This window comes from Geotrypetes seraphini, chromosome 3 (genome assembly GCF_902459505.1).
Source record: "Geotrypetes seraphini chromosome 3, aGeoSer1.1, whole genome shotgun sequence".
Taxonomy (NCBI): Eukaryota; Metazoa; Chordata; class Amphibia; order Gymnophiona; family Dermophiidae; genus Geotrypetes; species Geotrypetes seraphini.
This window is the reverse complement of record NC_047086.1, coordinates 191,732,530-191,760,222: the sequence shown is the minus strand read 5'-3', so window position 1 is coordinate 191,760,222 and position 27,693 is coordinate 191,732,530. Positions and strand designations below refer to the sequence as shown.

General features: G+C 45.5%; 1 protein-coding gene across 4 annotated transcripts in view; it reads right to left on the bottom strand.

The window, feature by feature from the left end:
* The window catches only part of PDE1B (phosphodiesterase 1B), a 657,058-nt gene that overhangs the window by 136,683 nt on the left and 492,682 nt on the right, over positions 1 to 27,693 (bottom strand). For all 4 annotated transcript variants that reach the window (XM_033937713.1, XM_033937714.1, XM_033937715.1 and 1 more), the window contains one exon: positions 14,884 to 14,997. In XM_033937713.1, the coding sequence (XP_033793604.1) occupies positions 14,884 to 14,997 (114 nt within the window). The remainder of the gene's footprint in view (positions 1 to 14,883; positions 14,998 to 27,693) is intronic.

Below are 27,693 nucleotides of genomic sequence, written 5' to 3'. Positions count from 1 at the left end.
CCCTCCCCTTTTTTAAATCAAGTTGCACTACTCTGCCGTGCAGTTTGATAAAAGGGTGGGGGGAGGGGGTAAGTAAACATTTGAATTAAAATTGTTGAAATAAATTCTGATGTTCTTTTAAGTTTTATTTGTTGTGCAGAAGGTGTGCAGAAGAAGGGGTAGTCTTATACGGCGAGTATATAACAAACTCTATATTTTAACTGTAAAAGTTGGGGGGTCGTCTTATACGCCCAGTCGTCTTATACGCCGGCAAATACCGTACATTTATTCTTTCACCACAGAGGAGACATTATGATGTACGGGGCAAACTCATTTAGGTCATAGCCATTAGGTTATTCAAACATGAGTTGTCTGCCCAGGGTTATACTACTAGTTGATTGATCTATTGCAGTTCCCCAGTACTGAGGTCTTTCTCTTTCCTTTCAATGGGTTTTGTTACCTTCCATTTAATTTATTAAAACTTTTCAGCATATTTTGGCTAATATAGTGAGGGCTACTGCCCTTTCTAAATTTATTGCCAAACTTTTTGGTATCTTGTTGAATTATTTTTGGCAATTTTAGGTTTCATTTTCAGACATAAACATCTCACCAGAACTCCCCTATAAGTAAATGTTGAACCCCCCCCAAAAACCCCAAAATCCACTATACCCACCTGCTACAACCCCAATAACCCTTATGGCTGCAGGTAGCACTCATATGGCAGTACAGTAGTTTTTTTTTGTTTTGGTGGGCTATTTTCCACCATGAATGTAATGGTTAGAGTGGATTATGGACCTGGGTCCACTTCTGTATGGTTCACTAGCCCCCCCCCCCCCCCCCCCTCCGGCTTCTTAAGAGATCTCTATGCAGCTGTACTAGGCTTTCCTATAGCAGATGCTGATGTTCTGGAGACAGGTATGTACATTTTTATTCTGATTTTTTTGGCGGTGTGTGGGGGTCAGTGATCACTGGAGGAGTGTGTGTGGGTCTGCAGTGATTATCTAGTCACTTTGGATACCTTCTGGGCACTTAGACCTGGTTTTAGATCACCTAAGTCACAATGTAAAATTTCCGTCCAAGCAGCCTCGTAAAACTTTTGATTATCTCTGCAGTACAAATAAGTCTAGGTTGGCCCACTTCCCGCCCTCACCACTCCTCCAAAAAACTCCCCTTTCAGCTCTGGGCGCACAGCGGCATTCAGAGACCTAAAATGTCCCTGGATACGTCTGAAAAAACGTTTTGATTATCGGCACTTGGATGAATTGTCTTTTAGGTTGTCCAAGTGCTGACGTGGGTGGGTTTTTAGATGTATTTCTGTTTCGATTATGAGTCCCATAATTATTAAAACAAACAGCAAAATGACAAATAGTTACAGACCTGATGCTAGCTTTATCGAGAGGCTTCGTACCCAAACCAAGAGTGACAGAAAGAAAAATCCATGATCTTTCCAGTTGGTTAGGGGGATCACTTGCAGCTATAAGAACTGCAATGGGGAGGTAAAAAAAAACAAAACTCCAAGCAGATTGAAGCACCGATTAATAAATTGACAGCTTTAGCTAAACACTCAGGAGGCATTAGCAGCCATCAAAGAGGATGTCACAAGGATAGTTTCTAAATTCACTCAGAAGGAGATAGATATAACAGCACGAATATTTAAAGATATTGAAAGGGAATACTTATTTTCTTAGAAGGAATGCGTCAAAAGCATTACAGTGTACTCAGATCTATGCTACAGCTTATTCTTCCATATTGTGGTATGCGAGGTGTGCCTGCTAGGACTGGTCCTAGCATAAGGTCTATGCCTGGAGCAGTTAGTTCTCAAACTGCTCAAGCTAAATACCAGTTTACCCTTTTTCCTGCTATTTCTACTGTGTCCAGTAGAGGGAGCTTAGGGGCTGAGCTGCAGTCTTCCCCTCCCCCACACCTTCCCAAGTCTTATGACCGGAAATGCTTTGCACCTGGGAGTGTTGGGCGGGGCTGCAGGTTCCTTAAACTCAGGTCTGAACAGTTAGAGAGGCAGAGGGAGAACTGGAGAGGAGGAGAACAGTCGCAGGAAAAGTACTGGCAGCCTAGCTCAGGACTGAGAGCTCTGCAGGACCAACAAACCCCTGAGTGCATGGAGTTTGCTGAAGCTGGTGCTGGGATAACTCCTGACCTCTCTGAAGTTCCACAAGCCATGGAATTGGAGTTAGAACCAAGTGCAGAGGTTCAGCTGGATTCTCAACCTATGGAAGTGTGTCTCTCCAAGGCAAGTAAAGTAACTGCCTAAAGAGGATTTCTATTACTTATGTTTTTGTATGAACTGTTTTTGGTTTGTTTTTGAAGCTGTGCTTTACCTGCCCTGTTGTGGCTGAAGCAGGGAAGCACAGGAGTTTAAGACTGAAAAACTTATGCTTAATAGTTTGCTGAGTTTCTCCCTGTTTAAGGAGGGAGTATGCACTTTACCCTGCCAGTGTGGTGGGGGAATTAGCCCCAAGTTTTGAGGTGGGATAGTGGGCTCTATTATGTAGCATTAATCCATCACGTGGAGCACACCACCTGGTCAGCATTTTTATTGCTGAGGGAGAACAGTGCTGTGTCACTGACAGTGATCTGAGTAACTACCAAAGGGAAGAGACTGTTCTTTTGTTAGTTTTTCTTTTGAAAGAACTTTAAACTGATGCTTATTGATGAATACAGAGCACTTTTTGTTATGTGAATTGAAAGACTTTATTGGGTATGATATTGAAGCTCGAGGTTTTGGAAGACTGGATTGCTTGGTTGAAATTCCTGACAATTGTTTATTTTTTATGTTTTTGGTTTCACTGTTATATAACCTAAATAAATCCAGTCCTGGTTTTTTTTTCTGAAAGACTTACCTGACTTGTGGGCAAAAACCTTTTGCTTTTTCCTTTCCTTGTGGCGCCTTCCGCGGCCCACAAGAGATATTCCTTGTCCCCACAGCCCTGGACACATTGCCCTGAGGTGGTGGGTGACAATATTTAAAGATCTAATGGAAGGGAAATGGCCATATTTGTTAAACTCATATTTAGAAAACACATTTCCCCCATCTCAGTGTAGTGATTTATGGAAAGTGAAAATAATAGTTCATACAAATTATTATACATCTGTGTTAGCAACAGGACCTAAAGAGGCAGAAAAGTTTCTTTGTTACACCAATTTGAATCATGGTTATGTGTTAGGAGAAATTCTAACCTATCCTATTATTACACAAGAATTATATTTATGCAATAATTCATTATACATTTTTACACACACTAGTATGCAGTCACCTTTAATGGTATTTGACATGGAACATTATTCACTTGCCCGAGAATATAATGTCACAGTTACAAATACTCAGTTTCAGATTTATTTCTTAGGTAACTGTAATTATGTGCTGCAAACTACAGAACATGTGAACATTATATGGCTGGCCAATGAAATTGATTGCATGTCTCAGTGGCACATTTGAGATAGAAGGAATTCAGAATATGATTGTCCAATCATATCATATTCATTTTGGTCATTTGAGGTTAGTACAGAAATACAAGATTTACATTTCTTGTCCACATTTACTTCCAATTTGACCACAAGTATTAGGAATGCATTAACACAATTGCAATTTTCCAAGGCACAATTTAACCTTACGGTGCACACTATGGAAAATGCAGTACACCAAGTGATAGATTATAGTGAGGAAGCAGTGCAGTTATCATGGAGGGAATCTCTCTTTGCATACTCTCCTACAGCATACAAGTCTGTCTGGAAATATAGTTGCTTGCCATCCAGTTACACATTAACCGTTTGTACACAAATTTCTCTCTGTAATTTCATTAAATTAATTCCTTACAATAAACCTCTTTAATTTCAAGCTGCGCTTCTGTGTTGTTTTTACTGCCTCTTTGAGAACATAGCTTAAGGAGGGAATTGAACAGATTAAGGGATAAGAACTCTAACATTATAAGATGACCTTCTATGTATGTATATGTTATCAAATATGCAATTAAGTCCAAACCTTACCCCAGCTCCGGGTCCAGGAATGTCTCTGTTCCAGTCAGCGTATTAGTAAAGGGGGAGGGGTGGAGCACCCCAGTGATGGGGAGGAATCTCTTAAATGCACTTCCCTCCCCCGTACCCCTTCTAGTCTTCTCTGGCAGAGAGCAAGAACTCCTTTCCATTGTTCACACAGACCAGGCATTTCTCTGACATCACTTCATGTTCACAGGGCCAGGAAGTGACATTGGAGGGAAGGTTCAGCCAGCACAAGGAGCAGGTAAGAGACCCTGTTCACTGCCAGTAAAGTACCCTTTATACCAGTGGTCTCAAACTCTTGGCCCCCCAGCTGCTATTTTGCAGCCCGTGGTCTAGTACCCAAACTCGCAATCTGGGCAACTGCAACTGGGCAACCCAATCCAACAATCTGGGCAACTGCCTGCTGCCTGTATGCTGGGACTCCTGCCTTAGCATATCTGCCGGATACGCGAAAGCAGGAGTCCCAGCATGCGTAACGGCAGCAGGCAGTTGCAAGTCCGCTGACGCCGGCACCATCTCGCACACTGGGCAGGAAGAGAAGGTCCAGCGTCATCTGACTAGCAAGTTCCTGCAGCCGCATCGTATGCCGGGATTCCTGCCTTTGCGTATCTGCCGGATACGCGAAGGCAGAAGTCCCGGCATAAGATGCAGCTGCAGGAAGTTGCTAGTCAGCTGATGCCGGAGCTTCTCTTCCTGCCCAGTGTGCACCAGGTACTGCTGGACAAGGGGAGGAGGGGAAGAAGGAAGGGAGAAGGGGTACTGCTGGACAAGGGGAGGAGGGGAAGAAGGAAGGGAGAAGGGGTACTGCTGGACAAGGGAAGCAGGGAAGGGAGAAGGGGTATTGCTGGACAATGGGAACAGGGAAGGGATACTGCCGGACAGGGGGGAAGGGGGAAGGAGTACTGCTGGACAAGGGGGAGGTAAAAGGAAGGGAGAAGAGGTACTGCTGGGCCTGGCAGAAAGGGAGGGAAAGGAAAGGTGCTACACACTGGAGGGGAGGGTGAGATGGTGCATAGGGAGAGAGCATGTTGGGTTGGGAGGTGCAAAGGAGGGATGTCATTGAGGGAAGAGGCAAGGACAGAGAGAGAAAGCGTGCAGGAGGCAGAAAGTGTTTGATTCATGGAGAGGGCAAGATAGATGGGGAGGAGAGAAAGGAGGGAAGGAGAAATGTTACACTGGAGAAGGGGGAGAGGGCAGAGAGTGAAAAGTTGGACTCTTGGAGGGAGAGAGAGAGAGATGTTTGGTTGAAGGAAGGAGGATCAGAGGAGAAGCATGCAGGAGAAAGAGAGAAAAAAATGTTGGACTGGTGGAAAGGAGGGAGAAATGTTGGACTGGGAGGGAGGCCAGAAAGGAGGAAGGGAAGGAAGATGGACTGTAGGGGGCAGAAAGGAGGAAGGAAAAGAGAAATGTTACACTGGAGGGGAAGGAGAGAGATGTCAGACCATGGAAATAGGGAGGGAAGGAGAGAGAAATAGGAAGGGAGGTAAGACATGGAAATGTAGATATTGAGAAGAAAGCAGAAAAAAGGGAAAAACTGAATGTTAAGTTAATGCCAAAGATGGATGCAAGGCAGAACGTGAAGACCGGAGAGAAAAACAGTCAAAGGACAAGAAGGCCCTGGAAACAAAATGAAGTCAGCAGACAACAAAGGTAGGGAAAATATTTTATTTTCAATATAGTGAATGAAATGTGTCAGTTCTGAGAAAGGAAAGATGTTAAACTTTAACTGTGAGGGCCGCAGAAAAAATAGGGTATTTGGAGGGCCACAGAAAAAATAGTTAATGTCTTATTAAAGAAATGACAATTTTGCATGAGGTAAAACTCATTATATTTATAAATCTTTCCTTTAACAGTTAAAGGAAAGATTTATAAACTATAGAAAGTTTTACCTCATGCAAAATTGTCATTTCTTTAATGACATTAACTATTTTTTCTGCGGCCCTCCAAGTACCTACAAATCCAAAATGTGGCCCTACAAATGGTTTGAGTTTGAGACCACTGCTCTATACCCTCTATACAGTGCAATACAGAGGTAGCAGATGTAAATTCTCAAAATTGACATATTTCAACTAAATTAAAAATAAAATCATTTATCTTATCTATGTTGTTTGGAGATTTTATCTTTCTAATCTTCTCATTACCTGACTCTGGTGCTGTTTCCCTGTGAATGCAGGACAGTTCCATGCCATCAACTCTGGTTCCAGTGCCTCCTGACTATTCACTATTTCATTTTTCTCCTTCACTTCTCACACTATATCAATATTTCACATTCAGCTTTCATCCATTTTATTCCTCCATCTCAAATCTAGTTTTCATCTCTTCCATTACCTTACCTTCCCCTCCCTTCCAAGGGCACCATCTTACTTTCTCCTCTTCTCCATGAACATCATCTCCTCCAGTCTCTCTGGTTTCCCTTTCTTCTCCTCTCTTCTCCGCATGCACCCCCTTCCCATCTCCCCTCCACCCCATGGGCACCATCTCTTCCCTTCCCTCCATCCATGGTCCACCATTTTTTTCCTTTTCTCTTCCCTCCCCTCCTGTTCCCAACACTCCATGGTCATCATTTCTCCCCTCTCCTCCATCTGTGGTCATCTACCTTCTTTGTTTTTCCATCCTCTATTTCAAGCATCTCTCTCAAAAATCCCCCCTCCACATCTCTCATTCTTTCTTTTGGCACTTCTTAACCTTCACCCCCCCCCCCCCCCCCCCCCCGCCATCTTGTCTGAATTCTCTCACTTTTCTTCCTGGCCCTCTTGGCCCTACAATTTTGCCTTTAGCACTGTAGTGCTGAAGGAATGTTGTCTCTCTCACCCACCCAAAGCCCCTCTCTCTCTCTCCCTTTGTAGCATCCATCCCATATCTCTTCTCTTCACCACTTCAGGTCCCACCTCCTGGTCAGGCATCTGCTCCCCACCCCATTCCCCTTTGCAACATCATTCTTCCCCTTGTCTGGCAAATTAATATGTTGTGATTCCTTTCTTTCTTTCCGTGAGTGGTTCTTTGGCCTCCTGAGGCTTTCTTTTTGGTGTTGGTGCTTGAACCGCCAGCCGCTCCAGGGGCTTACTCTCTGGCACATCTGCCTACACAGGAACAGGAAGTTATATCAGAGGAGGCGAGAGGCGCTAGAGAGAAGGGCTCTGGATCCAGCCGACGGTGCTCTGCTTCAATTGCTTGTGCCACCGGGGTGAGGTGCTGGGAATTATGATCCAGCTGGGTGCCCTGCCTTGATCGCCTGTATTGCCGGGGGAGGTTGGAGGACCACTTAGGGGGAAGAGGAAGGGGATCATCATCCGGCTGGCAGTGCCTTGCTTTGATTGCCTGTGTCGCCAGGGGGAGGTGCTGGGGGGTTGGAGGACTACTTAGGGAGAGGAAGAAGGGAATCATGATCTGACCTGCAGTGCCCTGCTTCAATTGCCTGCGCCACCGGAAAGGGAGTATCATGGGGTTGGAGGACCACCTAAGGGGAGGAGGAAGGATTGGCTGTGGATGGCAGCTAAATCGCACAGGAGTAAGGCTTAGGCGACACACCTCCCCAGTCACATTGGGAATCCTTTGTTTGACTGCTGGAAGGTGAGAGGCAAATGTGTGACTGCTTCCCTTGTGCCTCGCCACCCCCCTTCCCAAGTTATGTCTCTGGAAAATGGTCCAGTATGTTGTACCAACACAAAGATACTCAGAGGGAGAGAGCTGTGTTAACCTGCATTAAAATTTTTAACGCATGTTAATCACATTATTAATGCATTAAATGTGCAGCCCTAAGTGCTATCTAAAAACAAATTACAAATAATAATTTAAAAAGCACAGTTACTTACCGTAACAGGTGTTATCCAGGGACAGCAGGCAGATATTCTTAACGCATGGGTGACGTCACCGACGGAGCCCCGGTACGGACCTTTTTAACTAGAAAGTTCTAGTTGGCCGCACCGCGCATGCGCGAGTGCCTTCCCGCCCGACGGAGGAGTGCGTGGTCTCCAGTTAGGATAAGCCAGCTAAGAAGCCAACCCGGGGAGGAGGGTGGGACGTAAGAATATCTGCCTGCTGTCCCTGGATAACACCTGTTACGGTAAGTAACTGTGCTTTATCCCAGGACAAGCAGGCAGCATATTCTTAACGCATGGGTGACCTCCAAGCTAACAGAGAGGGAGGAGGGATGGTTGGCCATTAGGAAAATAAATTTTGTAACACAGATTGGCCGAAGTGTCCATCCCGTCTGGAGAAGGCATCCAGACAGTAGCGAGTAGTGAACGTGTGAACTGAGGACCAAGTGGCAGCCTTGCAGATTTCCTCGATGGGCGTGGAACGGAGGAAAGCCACAGAAGCAGCCATAGCTCTGACCCTGTGGGCCGTGACAGCACCTTCCAGTGAGAGACCGGCTCGAGCATAACAGAACGCAATACAGGCAGCAAGCCAGTTGGAAAGCGTCCGTTTAGAGACAGGACGACCTAGACGGTTAGGATCGAAGGTCAGAAAGAGCTGAGGGGACGAGTGGTGAACCCTGGTACGGTCAAGGTAGTATGCAAGGGCACGCTTACAATCCAGCGTGTGCAACGCCTGTTCCCCAGGATGAGAATGGGGTTTAGGGAAAAAGACAGGCAACACAATGGACTGGTTGAGGTGAAAAGCCGAGACCACCTTGGGAAGGAATTTAGGATGGGTACGCAGAACCACCTTGTCATGGTGAAAAACAGTGAACGGTGGATCGGCGACCAGTGCATGCATCTCACTAACCCTCCTGGCAGAGGTGATGGCAATGAGGAAAAGACCTTCCATGTTAGAAGTTTGAGCGAAGTTGTGGCAAGAGGCTCAAAAGGGGGTTTCATGAGGGCTGATAAAACCACATTCAGGTCCCAGACGACAGGAGGAGGCTTCAGAGGCGGTTTGACATTGAAGAGGCCTCTCATGAACCGGGAAACCAGGGGATGAGCCGTGAGAGGTTTTCCGAGGATAGGCTCATGAAACGCAGTGATGGCACTGAGGTGGACTCTGATTGAGGTAGACTTGAGGCCAGCATCGGACAGAGAGAGCAAATAGTCCAGTACAGTTTCCACCGCTAATGAGGTGGGATCGTGATGATGCAGTAGACACCAAGAGGAGAACCTGGTCCACTTCTGATGGTAACATTGGAGGGTGGCCGGTTTCCTGGAGGCATCCAAAATGCGATGGACAGGCTGAGACAGATTCTCTGGAGAGGTCAGCTCGAGAGAAACCAAGCTGTCAGGTGGAGCGAAGACAGATTGGGATGCAGTAGAGACTGACGTTGCTGCGTAAGTAGAGTAGGAAACACAGGAAGAGGAATGGGCTCCCTGGAGCTGAGCTGAAGCAGGAGGGAGAACCAGTGTTGGCGAGGCCACCGAGGAGCGATGAGAATCATGGTGGCCCTGTCCCTGCAGAGTTTGGATAACATCCGCAACATCAGAGGTAGTGGAGGAAAGGCATAGAGGAACCGATCCGTCCAGTCGAGCAGGAATGCATCTGGGGTCAGACGATGAGGAGAGAAGAGTCTGGAACAGAACTGGGGCAGCTGATGGTTGTGAGGTGCTGCAAAGAGGTCCACCTGCGGACTGCCCCAGCGAGCAAAGATGGAGTGGAGTATGGAAGGGTCCAGAGTCCACTCGTGAGGTTGAAGGATGCGGCTGAGATTGTCGGCCAGGGAGTTCTGTTCGCCCTGGATATAGACAGCCTTGAGGAAGAGATTGCGGGACGTGGCCCAAGTCCAGATGCTGAGAGCCTCCTGACAAAGGAGGCGAGATCCGGTGCCGCCTTGCTTGTTTATGTAGAAACATAGAAACATAGAAATTGACGGCAGAAAAGGGCTATAGCCCATCGAGTCTGCCCATACCAATGACCCACTCCCTGATTCTTACTCTCCTAGAGATCCCACATGAATATCCCATTTTCTCTTGAAATCTAACACGCCGCTGTAGTACATGGCGACTTGATTGTCTGTGCACAGGAGAAGAACCTGAGGGCAGAGAAGGTGCTGGAAGGCCTTGAGAGCATAGAACATGGCTCTGAGTTCCAGGAAACTGATGTGATGTTGACGCTCCTGCGGGGTCCAGAGTCCCTGGGTGCGTAGATCTCCCAGGTGAGCTCCCCACGCATAGGGGGAGACATCCGTGGTTATGATCTTGGAGTGAGGGGGTAGATGAAAGAGTAGACCCCTGGAAAGATTTGAGGAGTTCAACCACCATTGAAGAGATTGCTGAAGAGACAATGTCACAGAGATGGGATGAGAAAGAAGATCCGTGGTCTGTGACCATTGGTTGGCAAGAGTCCATTGAGGTGTCCTGAGGTGGAGTCGCGCCAGAGGAAGCACATGGACCGTCGAGGCCATGTGGCCCAGGAGGACCATCATCTGTCGGGCAGGAATGGAGTGATGAAGGAGCACCTGACGACAGAGGTGGAGCAGGGTCCGTTGACGGTCGGAGGGGAGAAACGCCCTCATTAGTGTGGTGTCGAGAACTGCACCAATGAACTGAAGTCGCTGTGTGGGAAGCAGATGCGACTTGGGGTAGTTGATCTCGAACCCCAGGAGATGGAGGAAAGAGATGGTGTGATGAGTGGCTTGTAGCACAAGTGGAGACGTAGGTGCTTTCACCAACCAATCGTCCAAGTAGGGGAACACCTGGAGGTTGTGAGACCTGAGGAAGGCCGCCACCACAATAAGGCACTTGGTGAACACCCTGGGCGATGAAGCGAGGCCAAAAGGTAGCACTTTGTACTGATAGTGACGGTGCTGTATCTGAAACCGTAGGTAGCGACGTGAAGTCGGATTGATTGGGATGTGAGTGTAGGCCTCTTTGAGGTCCAGGGAACATAGCCAGTCGTGTTGAGAGAGAAGAGGGTAAAGCGTGGCAAGGGAGAGCATTCTGAACTTCTCCTTGACCAGACACTTGTTGAGGTCCCTGAGATCGAGGATGGGACGAAGGTCTCCTGTCTTCTTGGGAACCAGGAAGTAGCGGGAGTAGAATCCCTGACCCCTTTGGTCCGGAGGCACCTCTTCGATGGCATTGAGAAGAAGGAGGGATTGGATCTCCCTCAGGAGGAGGGGGGTTTGGGAGGAGTGAGAAGCAGACTCTACGGGAGGATTGTCTGGTGCAAGAGTCTGGAAGTTGAGAGAGTTGCCGTGGCGAATGATGTTGAGGACCCATTGGTCTGATGTGATGACCTCCCAACGGCTGAGGAAGATTTGGAGGCGACCTCCGATAGGCTGAGGAAGAGGCAATGATGATGGGAGACTGGCTATGCCCCGGAGGAAAAAGTCAAAAGGGCTGAGATGGTTTTGACGGAGGGAGAGGCTTGGCAGGTTGGTGAGACTGTGAGCGAGCCTGAGATTGATGCTGTTGACGAGGTCGGCGAGGCTGCTGTTGAGGCGGGTTGAGAGGTCTGGCCGAGAACCTGCACTGGTAGGAAGACTGCTGTCTGTAGGTGCGAGCAGGTGGAGTCTTCTTTTTAGGTTTAATCAGAGTGTCCCACCTGGTCTGTGCTGAGAGTTTCTGGGTTGTTGAGTCCAGGGACTCTCCGAAGAGTTCATCACCCAGACAAGGTGCGTTAGCCAGGCGGTCCTGGTGGTTAATGTCCAGGTCAGAGACTCTCAGCCATGCCAAACGTCGCATGGCCACCGCCATGGCAGATGCGCGAGAGGTCAGCTCAAATGAGTCATAGATGGAGCGAACCATGAATTTCCTGAGTTGGAGGAGGCTGGAAATATGTTGCTGGAAAAGAGGGACCTTACGTTCAGGAAGGTATTTCTGTAAGGAGGAGAGCTGTTGCACCAGATGCTTCATGTAGAAGGAGAAGTGGAAGGTGTAGTTGTTGGCTCTATTGGCTAACATGGCATTTTGGAAAAGGCGCTTACCAAATTTATCCATGGTTTTTCCCTCTCTGCCAGGAGGGGTGGAGGCATATACACTGGAACCCTGAGATTTTTTCAAACTAGATTCCACCAGAAGGGACTTGTGGGGCAATTGAGGCTTATCAAATCCTGGGATTGGAATAACCCGTTACAAGCTATCCAATTTACGAGAGGCTCCAGGAACCGTGAGGGGAGCTTCCCAGTTTTTATAGAAAGTTTCCCGTAAGATGTCGTGGACGGGCAACTTCAGAAATTCTTTGGGAGGTTGCTCAAAGTCTAGGGCATCGAGGAAAGCCTGAGACTTTTTAGAGTCGGACTCTAAGGGAATGGAAAGAGCTGCTGACATCTCCCTAAGGAATTTGGAGAAAGAGGATTGCTCTGGTTTGGAGATGGTGTCGGTCATGGAGGGTTCTTCGTCAGTTGACGAAGCGTCCTCCTCGGTACCGTGAGGGGAGTCTTCCCACAAATCTGGGTCCCTAACGTCGGGGTGCGTACGTTTGGACATTGGTGTGGAGGGCTCGGCATGGCGGGTCTTTGAAAGAGATTTGCCTGAGCGCACCGAGGCGGTACCGGGTGAGGAAGACCGATGTCGTTCCTGGGACAGGACAGGGTCGGCAGCATCACGGGTATGCACTGTAGGTGTTTCTGCCAAGAACACCGGCATGGAGGTATTAATCGGTACCGAGGGGGTCGACACCGATGGGACAGTGTGAGGCTCGGACCGGTCCTGTACCGGAAGGTGCGGTGCCAGCAACGCCGGCAACAGTTGTTGGAGCTGTTGTTGCAGCTGCTCCTGTAACTGTGTTTGGAGTATGGCCGCGATGCGGTCGTCCAAGGGAGGCACCGGTACCGCTTTTTTCTTCTTCGATACCATAGGTGCCGCTCTACGCTCCGGCGATGAGGAGGCCGATGATGAGGCACTCACCGAGATCGGAGCGGAGCGTTTGCGGGGCCGGTGCGGTGCCGGGAGGGCCGGTGTCGCAACCGTGGCAGGAGGGCGCTCAAGGGAAGTGGGAGGCTTCTTAGCCGGCTTACCTGGGCCCAACGACCCCGAGGAAGGGTCCAGTGGTGTCGATGTCGTCGGTGCCGACTTTTGTGGTGCCGTCGACGTCGCAGCCGGTTCCATGGCAGATCCGGTACCAAACAAAATATTTTGCTGGATCTGCCGATTTTTCAAAGTACGCTTTTTAAGCGTAGCACAGCGGGTGCAGGTATCAGCCCGATGCTCTGGACCCAAGCACTGGAGGCACCAATTGTGTGGGTCGGTGAGGGAGATCAGGCGTGCACACCGCTGGCACTTCTTAAAACCCGGTTGAGGGGGCATGAATGGAAACACGGCCTCCGCAAAATCGAATCCGGAGGCCTGTATGGTGGCAACAGGCCCCGCCGGGGCCGGCCTGAAAAAATAAGGAAAACTCGACGAGTTTTTTTTTTTTGAAAACAAAAATAAAGGGAATCCGATAAGAAAAAAGGAAAGAAAGTGAAAAAATACGCGAGCGGGAAGGCAAAAATTAGTTTTTCAACGGCCGTTGAAAACACATGCGTCTTCTTCGCTCCGCGGAAACGAAGAAACTGGGGACCACGCTCTCCTCCGTCGGGCGGGAAGGCACTCGCGCATTTGCGGTGCGGCCAACTTGAACTTTCTAGTTAAAAAGGTCCGTACCGGGGCTCCGTCGGTGTCGTCACCCATGCGTTAAGAATATGCTGCCTGCTTGTCCTGGGATAATGTGCATTACCACAGGTCATCTTCCTCTCGACACAAACAACTGACTTATTCATTATTTCAAAACATTAATGAATCTTGCACATTTGATACTAGTATCATATCAGAACCAATGATGATCAAAATTGCACCCAAAGAAGAGAGGAGTGACCAGGTTCTCTCTCTCTCTCTCTCTCTCTCTCTGGGTTTTTTTTGGGAGAGGCTGCAGTCTAAATCACACTGGGAGAGGAGCCGACTGGGAGAGGGGGCAGCGGGCTAGGCGGCAGAGGCTAACACCACCAAGTGTGCATTCCAAGAGGCTACAAATGGGAAAGCTCGACTGGGAACCAGTTGACCAACTGGACCAGGAGCGGCCTACCAAATCTCAGAGCTGAAAGTTATGACCATCCATCTGCTTGGAAACAGCAAATACTGAGGAGCTGTACAGATGGCTAGGACCTATATCATACAGCTCTTCTTGTGTATTCTGTCTCCATCTGCTGGTCGATGGACATAACTACAGTAACATTTCCCCACAATATTTAGCCAGCTGCAGTCATCGCTTTTATAAACACTTACCGTCGCCGGCTAAATTAGCCACCAATATTCAGTGCTGGGCTATGACTGGGCATTGGCACTGAATATTAGGGGCTGTGTGAGCAGGCAGGCTGCCAGAACTTTGCAGGCATGGCCGATATTCAGCCAGGCCCACATAAGTGAGTTATGCAGCTTTGGTTGAAAAGCTGGCTGAATGGCATAGCTATTTCTTAACACACACCCTTCCCCCGGCCTCCGGAACATCCTCGAGGGTGGGAGGGATCTTGATTGGGCAGACTTGTTGGGCCGCTGGCCCTTTTCTGCCATCATATTCTAGGTTTCTATGTTACCCGACATCCATGTAGGCCATCCAGGCCTACATGTGTACTTAGTGGCCCGATATTCAGTGCTCAAATTCTATCTGGCCACTTAGCTATGTGAGTGCCAGCACCAAAAATGCTGGCATTTGCATAACCTATGGATCCTCCCAAGTGTTGCCCCCAGCACTGCTCCTGACCTGCCAACTTTTTAGTTGGGTGGTCTGAGGGGATATTGAGTGGCATTCTCTGGTTAAGTGCCACTGAATATCTCCTCTTAGGCAGCCAGAAGCGATTTAAGTGGACAGGAGAGCTTCCTATCCACTTAAATCGCTCTGAATATTGGCCTCATTGAGACTAAGCTTCAAGAGCTTGGTTATCTCATATCTGCAAGCAGCCTGAAAACTGGCAGCCCAGGGGACAAAGAAAGCAAGCCACAATGCTTTCTAAACTAGCTCCTGAAATTGAAGCCACCTCACCTTGTCTCATCAATGTAAACTGCTTCTAGCAATGATGCTGTGTATTCCAAGTTCTTCTTCAATTCCACGATATTCACCTCTCCATTTTCCAGCTGCTTCACCATGAACTTTAGACTGCAGGAAACAAAGAAATTGCTCTTACTAAATTGCACTCAACATTGGAAAGATCAGTATCTACTGAGGGGTTAAGCTCCTTCAGTCCAAAATGCTGCTTCTTCTTATATACCACCAGCTCTACTGCTACCCTCTCATGTTACATTACATTACATTACAGATTTCTATTCCACCATTACCTTTCGGTTCAAAGCAGATTACAAAAAGAGTTATGGAAGAAGGGTTACAACGTTAGATCAGAGAAGGTTTCCAAGAGAGGGAAAAGTAGGATCTGGGGTTAGGGAGGGGATGGTAAGAGGGGGGTTAAGCTTTATCATGGTATTAAGCTTTATTAAGGGATTTCTTGAAGAATATAGTTTTTATTTCCTTTCTGAACATCTTTTAGTCTGGGGTTGTTGTCAATAGGTTGGAGACTTGGTTGACTATCTTCGCTGCCTGAGTGGCCAGTAGTCCGTTGTATAGTTTTTTTCCATTTTACTTCTTTGATTGGGGGGTAAGTGAATGGGGTGTGTATTTTTCTATGCCTGGTAGAGGTGATTTGGATGAGGCGGTCTGGAAAATAGCCAGATTTCTTATACAATATCCAGTGATCATCCATAACAATATTAAAACAAAACATGAGATGCATTAAAAGAACCACCTACATTAGTCAAAATAATAGAGGAGGAGTGTGAAAGGAGGTTATGCTAATATTCAAACCCAGCTGCATATAGGTCTAACATATGACTAACAATGAGGTCAAATTTTACAGTAATTTTTCTGAGTAAATAGCATTGTAAGGATATATATATCAAGGTAGGTCAGGCGATATGCCTGGCTTTGTTCTTTAAGGAGTAAAGTGCTGTGGTAGCCGTGTTAGTCCACTTTTAAAGGTAATAAAGAGAAATAAAACCAAACAAACTAAAGATGATGATACCTTTTTTCTGCTTATACTATATATTTAAACATTTGCCAACATTTTTTATTTCTGACCTGATGAAAGCCTTCAAAAGCTAATAAAAACTGTATTTAAAAAAGTTATCTTCTTTTCTTCGTTTTATGTCTATTTATTATCATGAAGGGAATTCACAAATATTGGACACTGAGGGCTCCTTTTACTAAGCTGCGCTAGCGGTTTTAGCACGCGCTTAGCACCCGCTACAATGCCGCGCACGCTAGACGCTAACACCTCCATTGAGCTGGCATTAGTTTTTCCTTGTAGCGCGGGGATTAGCACGCGCTAATCTGCAGTATGCGTTAAAAACGCTACCGCAGCTTAGTAAAAGGAGCCCTGAATAAATTCAGCACTACATGCTATTCTATAAAGGCCACATTCCTTATAAAGTTTCAAGTTTATTCAAATCTTGATATACCGCTTGTTGAATATCTAAGCGGTTTACAATAATAGTAAACAGGAAAAAAAAAGTTAACTTACAAATACACACTAAAAAAACAATACAATTTTTTATATTAAAAAAATAATAAAAAGGTATAACATAAAAGGAAGGGGGAAATATATTTTAAATTGTCCAAAGTTGGCTAAGTTTAAATTAAAATAATCTCAATCTTGTCGGTAAAAGGGAGCGAATGATGGTAGAAGAATAGTGTTTGTGTGGATCCTGTGACTAACTTTTGGGCACTGGAATTATGCCTGTTGAAACCTGGTATAAATGCCAGCACCCAAGTTAACAAGATACCAATACGGAGGCAGAAAAGATCATACGGTTCTCGGAGAGACTGCTTGCTGACCAAACATATGAACACACAAGTAATAAGAAATCAAGCAGTAATTAGTGTAATTTGATAATGGAGTACCCTCAGTGTGATAAAGCAGCGAAGGGAGCAATACTCCTACGCTTCACATATGAGACAAGGACCAACAAGTCCCTGCCCCCACACCATCATAGGGTACTACCAAAGTGTGTGAGATAAATCAAAACGTGAAGAGTGCAAAATAAAGCACAAGCAATAACACAAGTGAGGTCAATCAAACAGTCTCTCAGAGAACCTCTCCCAGAGAACTCCCGATAAATCAAAAAGCCGACTTAGCTGAAGCTGAAGCGAGTGATGAAGCGGTCACCCGAAAGCCGGGAGATCCGCAGGATACCAGGTCCAACCAGCCTGGTTTCGGGAAAAATCCCTTCTTCAGGAACCCAGATTACAGAACACAAGAACCATCGAGCCGGCTGGGGGAGGGCGGAGATAACAGAGAGGAGCGCAGCTGCGCGTTAAGAAGCCATGACAGAGAACGTCATACATCAAATTACACTAACAAATCAGAACCAGAGAGAGGTGGGGTGATGTCAAACTATGGTGTGCCACTCCATACTGTCATACTGCACCCAAGTTAAGCAGAGTGAACTGATGGCAGCCAATCACAGAGCAGTGCGGGACCAGGCAGGAAGCGCAATGGTCATGCTCCTGCATTGTGCGCCACTCTGCAAGAAGAAAGGCAGCCATCCAGCAAGAGATACCACTGCCCATTAAATAAAGGTACCTGGGGGTGGGGGAGGTGTATTCGCTGCTGCTGCGGACTGCTGCTTCCCAGCACTAGACCATCAGATGCATCTATGTTCGGGCTGCGGGCTTCCCAGCACCAGACCACCAGATGTACCTACATGTAGACGAGGAAGAACCAAGAAAAAAAAAATTCTGAACCAAATTTTTTTTTCTTGGTTTTTCTTCCTCTACAGGGGGGTGCGTCCTATGTTCGGGTTTGTCCTATAGAATGAAAAATACAGTAACTATTTGGTTTTATCTTTCGTACCTTTGTGATTCATTAGACTCTTGACAAAGGCAGAATTGCCAAAACACTGTCAGTGTCGAGTCTGTGCAACCTACATCCTGCTCAACAAAGTTTGCTTTGGATCGTCCCCTGCTGTGTGTTCGACTCCCATATTTGGATTGCTTTCCCCATTATAGAGGCCATTCGGGCTCCTCTCTTCAGTGCAGTCGCCTTGGGAGTTGCGCCAGGCCTTATAGAATAGCATGCATCCAGATGTGTGCGCAAATTTTTAATGAGTGCCAATTAACCTCAATAATTGATTGTTAGCACTCAATTATTGATACTTCTGAGTTTACTAAGTATTTATTATTTATTTCTAAAATTTCTAAACCACATTAGCGTTTTTAGCACCGGGAGCTGCACTGAATGACCTGCGCTGCTCCTGATGCTCATAAGAACTCTATGAGTGTCAGGAACAGTGCAACACTCACAGTTCAGGATTCTTATTAAATATGTCTCCGACATAATTTTAGAGAAAAGCCTCCACAAACTGTTGTGTCTTCAACATTTTTCTAAACTGTAAATGGTCAAAACAGGTCCTCAGGATGCCAGGGAGGGAGTTCCAAAATTTTACCCCTGCCAAGGACAACATTGCGACTCTAGATTTAGCATACCGGACAGTTTTCTCCATCATGGAAGTTAATCTCACTCAGACATTAGATTCCTCCTTGGCTGATGTACCTCCCACAGAGATTGAAAGTTCAAAGGAACAGATCCATATAAGCTCTGATGTATCACTGATGACATTTTATAACAAACCCTTTGCGACACTGGGAGCCAGTGCAGCTGTTTTTGAACAGGCGTAATATGTTCTGTGCGTGAGATTCCCAAAATTAACCTCACCGTAGAATTCATCAATTGCTGCAACACCCTATATTTAATCTTAGTCAGTCCCAAGTAAAGCATATTACAATAATCTAGGCGTGACAAAATCAATACCTGTGCCACCAAACGTTCTGAGCTTGTTGGGGAGAACGGGATAGAAAAATGAATTAAATAAATAAATTAATTTGTTTGCAGGCGCATCTTGGAAGCATTTTACTTTGTTCTCTGTAAAAGGTTGTACGCATAAAAGATATTTTTACAGATATACTGTCTTTTCAGGCTGCGACATGGGATGAGAATTTGACCCCCTCTTCTACGAAACTGTGCTAGCGGTTTTTAACGCAGAGAGCCTCGCTGAATGGCCCACGCTGCTCCCAACGCTCACTGAGTTCCTATGAGCGTCGGGAGCAGTGCGGGGCATTCAGCGCGGCTCTCTCCACTAAAAACCGCTAGCGCCGTTTAATAAAAGAGGAGGTTAGTATTTTGATAAGCAACTCCATTTCAAAGCAACATTTTAGAGAATTGCTTCAGACTTTTTCTGTTTAAAAATGTTGTCAGCTTAAAGTTTGTATGTGACTGTGTTTGTACCGCTTTTCTTTTATTGTTAACCGCATTGAACTGTAAGGTTTTATGGTATACTAGCTGATGCCCCGGCGTTGCACGGGCATTTAATTATAGCAATAACACTGTAAATGGATTCAAAAAAAGATACTTTATAGTGTGAAATAAATTATTTTTTTACAGCTTTATAAAAAGTACAATATTCAAATAATAATGTGAAATATTACTAACACAAAACTTGATTATAAACAACATTTTTAGTTTCACCTCCAGGAGCAAGAACATATACATTCTTGGGTGAACCCACCCTTGAGCAAGCAACATAGAGTTGTCCATGGGAAAAACAGGGGGATCTTAAATCCACTCCACAGTATGTAATAGTCTGTCCTTGTGATTTGTTGATTGTGATAGAGAATGCAAGTCTCACTGGAATTTGCAATCTTTTAAACTGAAAAGGAAGATCTGTTGGAATAAGTGGTATCCGCGGGATAAATATGGTTTCACCTTGTCCCTTTCCGGTTAAGATAGTCGCTTCAATTACATTGGACAGTAACCTCTTTACACAAAGCCTTGTGCCATTGCAAAGTTTTGGTGGGTCAAGGTTGCTAAGTAAAATAACTGGAGATCCCACAGCTTTTTACATTTTTTCCATTGACATGAATGGGTGAAATATGATTTTATGTTTGTAGCTCCGCCCACGTGTGCAGGTGGGCTGCGAGACCCCCAGAACATATCACCCCAGGTAGTGAGGGATCTGCATACCAAGTTTCGTTCAAATCGGTCCCACAGCTTTTTACATTTTTTCCATTGACTTGAATGGGTGAAATCTGATTTTCTGTTTGTAGCTCCGCCCACGTGTGCAGGTGGGCCGCGAGACCCCCAGAACATATCACCCCAGGTAGTGAGGGATCTGCATATCAAGTTTCGTTCAAATCGGTCCCACAGCTTTTTACATTTTTTCCATTGACTTGAATGGGTGAAATCAGATTTTCTGTTTGTAGCTCCGCCCACGTGTGCAGGTGGGCTGCGAGACCCCCAGAACATATCACCCCAGGTAGTGAGGGATCTGCATACCAAGTTTCGTTCAAATCGGTCCCACAGCTTTTTACATTTTTTCCATTGACTTGAATGGGTGAAATCTGATTTTCTGTTTGTAGCTCCGCCCACGTGTGCAGGTGGGCAGCGAGACCCCCAGAACATATCACCCCAGGTAGTGAGGGATCTGCATACCAAGTTTCGTTCAAATCGGTCCCACAGCTTTTTACATTTTTTCCATTGACGTGAATGGGTGAAATCTGATTTTCTGTTTGTAGCTCCGCCCACGTGTGCAGGTGGGCCGCGAGACCCCCAGAACATATCACCCCAGGTAGTGAGGGATCTGCATACCAAGTTTCGTTCAAATCGGTCCCACAGCTTTTTACATTTTTTCCATTGACTTGAATGGGTGAAATCTGATTTTCTGTTTGTATCTCCGCCCACGTGTGCAGGTGGGCCGCGAGACCCCCAGAACATATCACCCCAGGTAGTGAGGGATCTGCATACCAAGTTTCGTTCAAATCGGTCCCACAGCTTTTTACATTTTTTCCATTGACTTGAATGGGTGAAATCTGATTTTCTGTTTGTAGCTCCGCCCACGTGTGCAGGTGGGCAGCGAGACCCCCAGAACATATCACCCCAGGTAGTGAGGGATCTGCATACCAAGTTTCGTTCAAATCGGTCCCACAGCTTTTTACATTTTTTCCATTGACGTGAATGGGTGAAATCTGATTTTCTGTTTGTAGCTCCGCCCACGTGTGCAGGTGGGCCGCGAGACCCCCAGAACATATCACCCCAGGTAGTGAGGGATCTGCATACCAAGTTTCGTTCAAATCGGTCCCACAGCTTTTTACATTTTTTCCATTGACTTGAATGGGTGAAATCAGATTTTCTGTTTGTAGCTCCGCCCACGTGTGCAGGTGGGCCGCGAGACCCCCAGAACATATCACCCCAGGTAGTGAGGGATCTGCATACCAAGTTTCGTTCAAATCGGTCAAGCCGTTTTTGCGTGATCGCGGCACATACACACATACACACATACATACCTCCGATTTTATATATATATATAGATAGATAAATAAACTTTTATGTTAAATAGAATCTGGGGACACAAGTGCATTTATTGTTCGTTGGACTTCATAAAATGGTAATAAAAGAGGTTTTGAACTAAAGGCTTCTTTTACCAAGGTGCGGTAGGGGTTTAATGCGCGGAATACTGTGCGTTAAACCGCCTGCTGCGCTAGCCACTAACGCCTCCATTGACGAGGCATTAGTTTTTTGACTTGCCGCAGGGGTTAGCGCGTGATGAAATGTCCGACGTGCTAACCCCTCGTAGCGCACTTTGATAAAAGGAGCCCTAAGAGTCCAGAGGGTTGGGGCAAGGATAGAGATAAAATGATCCTGCAAGTGCATCAGGTGAATTCCAAATGTTATTCTTGAACTAGCAAATCAGTAAGCTTAACAGGATATAGGTAAAATCCACTGCGGAGGGGAGGGGTGAGAACCAGCCTGATATTCATTTCAAACCAAACAGCAGCCACCTAAGCCAAATAAGAAAACGTTGCCTAATGAGGAAGAGAAGATAAATGTTCTCCCAACACCCTGCATTTCAGACTGATGGTGCCTATCACCACTTCTGAATAGCATCCATTCTTTTCTGTCACAGGAAAATGGTCCTAGTGAATAAAGGGGTTTTCTTACAGCACTGAAGTCTCTTTTAAATAAATGATGCTGATCTGGTATCATTTATTTCTGTTGCAGCCTCTGTCATCAGAGAGCAGAAATTCCCTACTGTGGCGTGGCATCTTATATAAAAGTCTATCTCCTGCTTGCTCATGTATAAGCCATTGAGGAAAAGAGGATGGATTCTTTCACATGCTGTACTAATAATTATGATTTATACAGTGTCTTTGAATTTTATATTCTTGGCATACCCCTTTATCTTGTCTACTTGAGGCTTTCCTCATTTAGCAGCCTATCCCCAAATCTATTTGCTCTGCCATCTTTCTATTCCACCTTTACCTATTCAGTTCAAGGTCGGATGAGTTACCCAGGAAGTTACAATGGACAGTTTGACATGGACATTCAATAGAGTTGCTAGTACAGGTAGCTCAGTACAGATAGGTCATAGTTACAAATACATACCCCTCTTTTACTAAGGTGCGCTATGCTTTTTAGCGAGCGGTAAATATTAGCGCGCACTAAACACATGCTAAATGCTAACGCATGCATGTTATTTTATGGACGCGTTAGCGGTTAGCGCACGCGTGGATTTAGCGTGCCCACCTTAGTAAAAGAGGGCCATAGTTTCAGGTTTAGAACAAATGCTAGGAAGTTCTTTTTCACTCAGAGGGTGGTGGACACATGGAACGCGCTCCCGGAGGCTGTGATAGGCCAGAGCACGCTACAAGGGTTCAAGGAGGGTCTAGATAGGTTCCTAAAAGAAAAGGGGATTGAGAGGTACAGATAGAAGTAGAGGTAGGTAATAGGAATAGTCAGAAACCACGTCGCAGGTCATGGACCTGATGGGCCACCGCGGGAGCGGACCGCTGGGCACGATGGACCTCTGGTCTGACCCAGTGGAGGCAACTTCTTATGTTCTTATGTAGTTACAAATACCAATAGCTTCAAGTTCATGTAGGTCATTGTTGGCTCATTATTATGTCCCAGGAGTTTCATTAGACAATTTAGAAATGAGCTTTTACAATTACTATTTTAGTTACTTCAGGGTTGGCTCCCTGTCTTGGTATCGAAATGCTTTTAGACATTTTCTGAACCCGAGATAGTGATCACAAGATCGTAATGTAAGTGGCAGTTGGTTCCAGCATTTTGCTAATAGATATTGCATGGATAAGGTAATTTGCCTGGTAGACTTTATATTATTGCAGGCTGGAAATTTGAACTGGAAAAGATTTCTGCTGGAATATCTGTTGGAGGCACCCTGGAGTAGGATGGCCAACTCTGTTAGGTAGTTGGGGGCATTCCCTCTCAGGATCTTAAAGGCAATGATACCTAATTTAAACTTGATTATTGCAGTGATGGGCAGCCAATGTAGTTTCATCTAGCAGGGCTGTAGGTGTACTGATTTCCATAGTCTGTATATGAGTCTTACTGCTGCATTCTGAACTAGTGGTAGACGCGATAGCAATGTTTTAGCGCAAAGAACTAGTGTTACATTACAGTAGTCTAGTCAAGCTAGTTCAAAATTACTGGTTGATATGGTGAGGGGAAAGGGCAATTTCTATTTAAAAGCCCTTAAGATTTTCCCCATTTTCCTTCATCCTTGACCACCACCTCCCCTATAGAATTCTGGAGCCAAACTTGGCTCCTTATGTGGCAGTCTACCACCTCTGGCTGACAGTGTTGAAGCCAACCAGGGTGCGTAACCATAAAAGTTGTTCTAAATCTCTCTCAAAGTGATGCTTCACATGCCCACACAAACATGGGTTACTTCAGAACTAAAATGCTATTTGGACAGCAGCAGTGGTGTAGCGAGGGTGAGAGGTGCCTGGGGCAATGGCGCTCCTCCCCCACCCTCTCCCCGTACCCCTTTAACATTCATGGTGCGAGCAGCCATCCTAACCTGCTGTTCGTGCCAGCATCAGCTCTTCCTCTGATGTCACTTCCTAGGTGCGGGTCCAGGAAGTGACATCTAAGGAAGAGCCAACACTGGTGCGAGCAGCGGGTAGGGGTTGCTGCTCGCACCACAAATGCTAAAGAGATACAAGAGAAGGGCGTGTGAGGTAGTGGGGGCCATGGTGGAGATGAGGACAGGTGCTGGCGCCCCCATCAAGATTGTGTCCAGGGTGGACCGCCCCTCCCCTTACTACACCACTGGACACCAGGGCAGGATTTCTATAAACTCTTTAGCAATATGGGAAGCTTTAGCTTTTCAGAAATACACATGAGGCTTTCTAAAACAGATTGCCTAGCAACACCTTTTTTTCTGTTTTGCCAGCCTGCATGAAAACTTCAAAAAGAGAGCATAAACAATGTTATAAATATTATTACTCAATTATTGATTAGATAACTGGAGGCAATGGGAGATAAAGTGACTTGCCCAAAATTACATGCAGAGCTAAGAATTATGGCACCGGAAGATTTGCATCTGCTCTTCTGTATATTGTGAGGCAGAATCCAGCCAAAATAAGGGGTCCTTTTATTAAGGTGCGCTAACTGATTTAATGCATGCTAAAGATTGGCACATGCTAAATGCTAAGGTGCCCATAGAATATAATGGATGCCTTAGCATTTAGCGCACACTAATCTTTAGCATGCACTAAATCAGTTAGCGCCTCAATAAAAGGACCCCCTAGTAAGGGGGACATAAGCTGGTGGTAGAGCCAGGGTGGTTCTTAGCAACTGTGGGGTCTTGTGCAGACTACTTCAGTGGGGCCCTCCAGCCTAGCTCTACCCCTCTCGACCTACCCCCATCCCCTGCTTTTTAATTTGGTTGGGTTTTTTTTACATTTTTTAATGTATGAAATTTCAAATAAAGGCAAATCAGGCAAAACTTGTACAGAGAAATCGATTCAAATAAGCATAATGCTATATCACTGGACAACAAAGTTTTTGCTTCTTCAACACTTTCTTACAGATTTTGGCTGCTGATCATGAAAATCACATTTAAAATTACATATCACGTACCATTTTAACAAAAAGAAATATGTTTTTAAAATTTCTTGTTATACTTTCAGGCTAATGAAATGAATTTTTAGCCTAATTATTAATATAGGCCTATTGCTCAAATTATACCTTGCTGGATATAGTGTGGGCATGTCCAGGCATACATTCAGGGCAGGTTGCATAATGTCCATGGAAATGATGAAGTCTGGGCATGCTTGTACATGGGCTTGATGGATGCTGCCTGAAAAGGCTATATTAAAGCAGTTCACATACAGGGATAATCTTCATTACGTGTCTGTCAGTTCAGGTGTATTTTGATACTTCAAAGTAGAGAATAACATGGGGACCAATTTTTCCCCGTCCCCACAGGCACTCATTTTCCCATCCCCGCAAGTTCTTTTCCTGTCCCTGCCCCATTCCTGCAAGTTCTGTCCTCGTCTGCACAAGCATCAAACGCTTTAAAATCATTGGTGTTTGAGGCTTGTGCAGTTAAGGCAGAGCTTACAGGAATGGGGCAGGGACAGTGAGAAAATGCATGGGGATGGATGGGTAAATTGAGTTCTTATGGGGATGAGGACAAATTTATCTCTGTGTCATTCTCTACTTCAAGGCATAGTATTGTCTATGTAAGTAGCTTAATTAGTAAGCCAGTTAATTATTAATTGTTTTAGGATGATTTATGACAGCAAAAATATCTTGCCAATGTTGCAACAGCTGTGATATATTCTGCTACGTTTGTGGCGAGTATATGCTTATGCCTCAAAGACGCACCATGACTCGACTTGTTAAGAAAGCATATGAGCTGTATTTCAGTTGTAAGATTGGTGATCAAGACAAACCATGGACTCCTAACATTTGTTGTGCAAGATATGCCATCGATCTTAGAGCTTAGAAATTGTGGTGTTGAATAAAGTGTTCCCATCCAATTCCATTGGTTATTGTCTCCTACGCTGTGCTTTTGTTTGAAGAATAATCCAAATCATAACTGCTAGAATCCACCTTAGGAGTCGGCACCCAAGAAAAAAGATCTAGTGTCATTGTAGACAATATGCTGAAACCTTCCACTCGATGGGTGGCAATGGCTAAAAAAACAAACAGGATGCTAGGAATTATTTGAAAAGAGATAAAAAAAAGACAAAGAATATTGTAATTCCTCGATATTGTTCTATGACGCAACCTCACCTTGAGTATTATATTAAGTTCTGATCACCATATCTCAAAAAATATAGAGTATAGCAGAATTAGAAAAGGTTCAAAGAAGAATGACCAAGATGATAAAGGGGATGGAACTCCACTCATAAGAGGAAATACTAAAGAGGTTAGGGTTCTTCAGCTTGGAAAAGTCTATAGTAGGAGACACTCAAAGTTACAGGGAAATACTTTTAAACCCATTAGGAGGAACTGTTTTTTCACTCAAAGAATAGTTAAGATCTGGAACTCATTACCAGGGGATATGACAACAGTGGTTAACGTAGATGGGTTTGAACAAATTATTGGAGGAAAATGGGTTTTGAAAGTTCCTGGAGGAAAAGTCTATAGTCTGCTATTGAGAGAGGCATGGGGGAAGCCACTGTTTGCCTTGAGATCAGTAGCATGGAATGTTGCTACTATTTGGATTTCTGCCAGGTACTTGTGGATTGGCCACATGGAAACAGGATACTGGGCTAGACGGACCACTGGTCTGACCCAGTATGGCTATTCTTATGTTAATTTATATAACAGGCACCAAATAGGTGCCTTCCTGGAGCCTAAAACCAGGTGATCCTTTACATAACTGCTTTGCAGTTAATGCACATAATAAAGGAACCCTTAGATTGTAAACCATTTGCAAACATGGAAATACCTACTGTGCCTGAAATGTACTGAGCTGGTGCTACCAATTAGAAGATGTGAGCTATATCTAAATAAATAAATAAAAATACTATTGGATTCTACATTAACCAACATTACGACATTGTTTTCAAGGTTACGACATTGTTTTCAAGGTTACAATAAACTGCTAGTTCAAAGAACCATATGGTACTGGAGATTCGAGTACAACTCCTGTTGTGGACCAGAATAGTGTTTGAAGGTAGAGGGGAACTGTCTCCAAGCATGCCCAGAATGAGACAGCCTTGGTCTAGTTTCCTGCAGACTCACTGGAGTGTATTCAACTAAAAGACTGCCTTCTTTCCAATAGTTCAAATCACTTTATACATAGTAGTTATACTCAGGGATCACAGTAAGAGCCATATATATTAGCCCCTGCTGTATAACTAGCCAGTCCTTATGGAATTGCCATGGTAGACTGGCAGTTAGGCCAAAGATGAAGGGATGATTTTGATGGCTACTATAAAGGCAATTCTCGGTTTCCACCCTCTCCTCCTACCATCTGGCGCAGAGCTAATGTTAAACATGCTGGAAGCCCAGGACTGAAACTTGGGAGAGGGCTTCAAAGTAGAGAATGACACAAAGACCAAATTTTTCCCCATTCCAGCAGGAACTCTTTTCCAAACCCCACAAGTTCTTTTCCTGTCCTTGTCCCATTCCTTCAAGACCCACCCTCATCTGCACAAGCATCAAACACTTTAAAATCATAAGTGTTTGAGGCTAATGCAGTTAAGGCAGAGCATACAAGAATGGAGCAGGGACAGAGACAGCGACAAAACTTGTGGGGATGGGATGGGGAAATTGAATTCCTGCGGGGATGGGGAAAAAATTGTCCCCATGTCATTCTCTACTTCTAAGCCTACTAGCATTCTACTTCAGCTTTAAGCAGGGGGAACCCTGTGGTATTGGAGCCCTGTTTCTACAACCCTAATGCCAGCCATGACCTGGAAGCTTGAAGGAGGTCAGTGGAAGAGAACACATTGGACTGCATCCTGTGAGGAGTGTGTGGCGCAGTG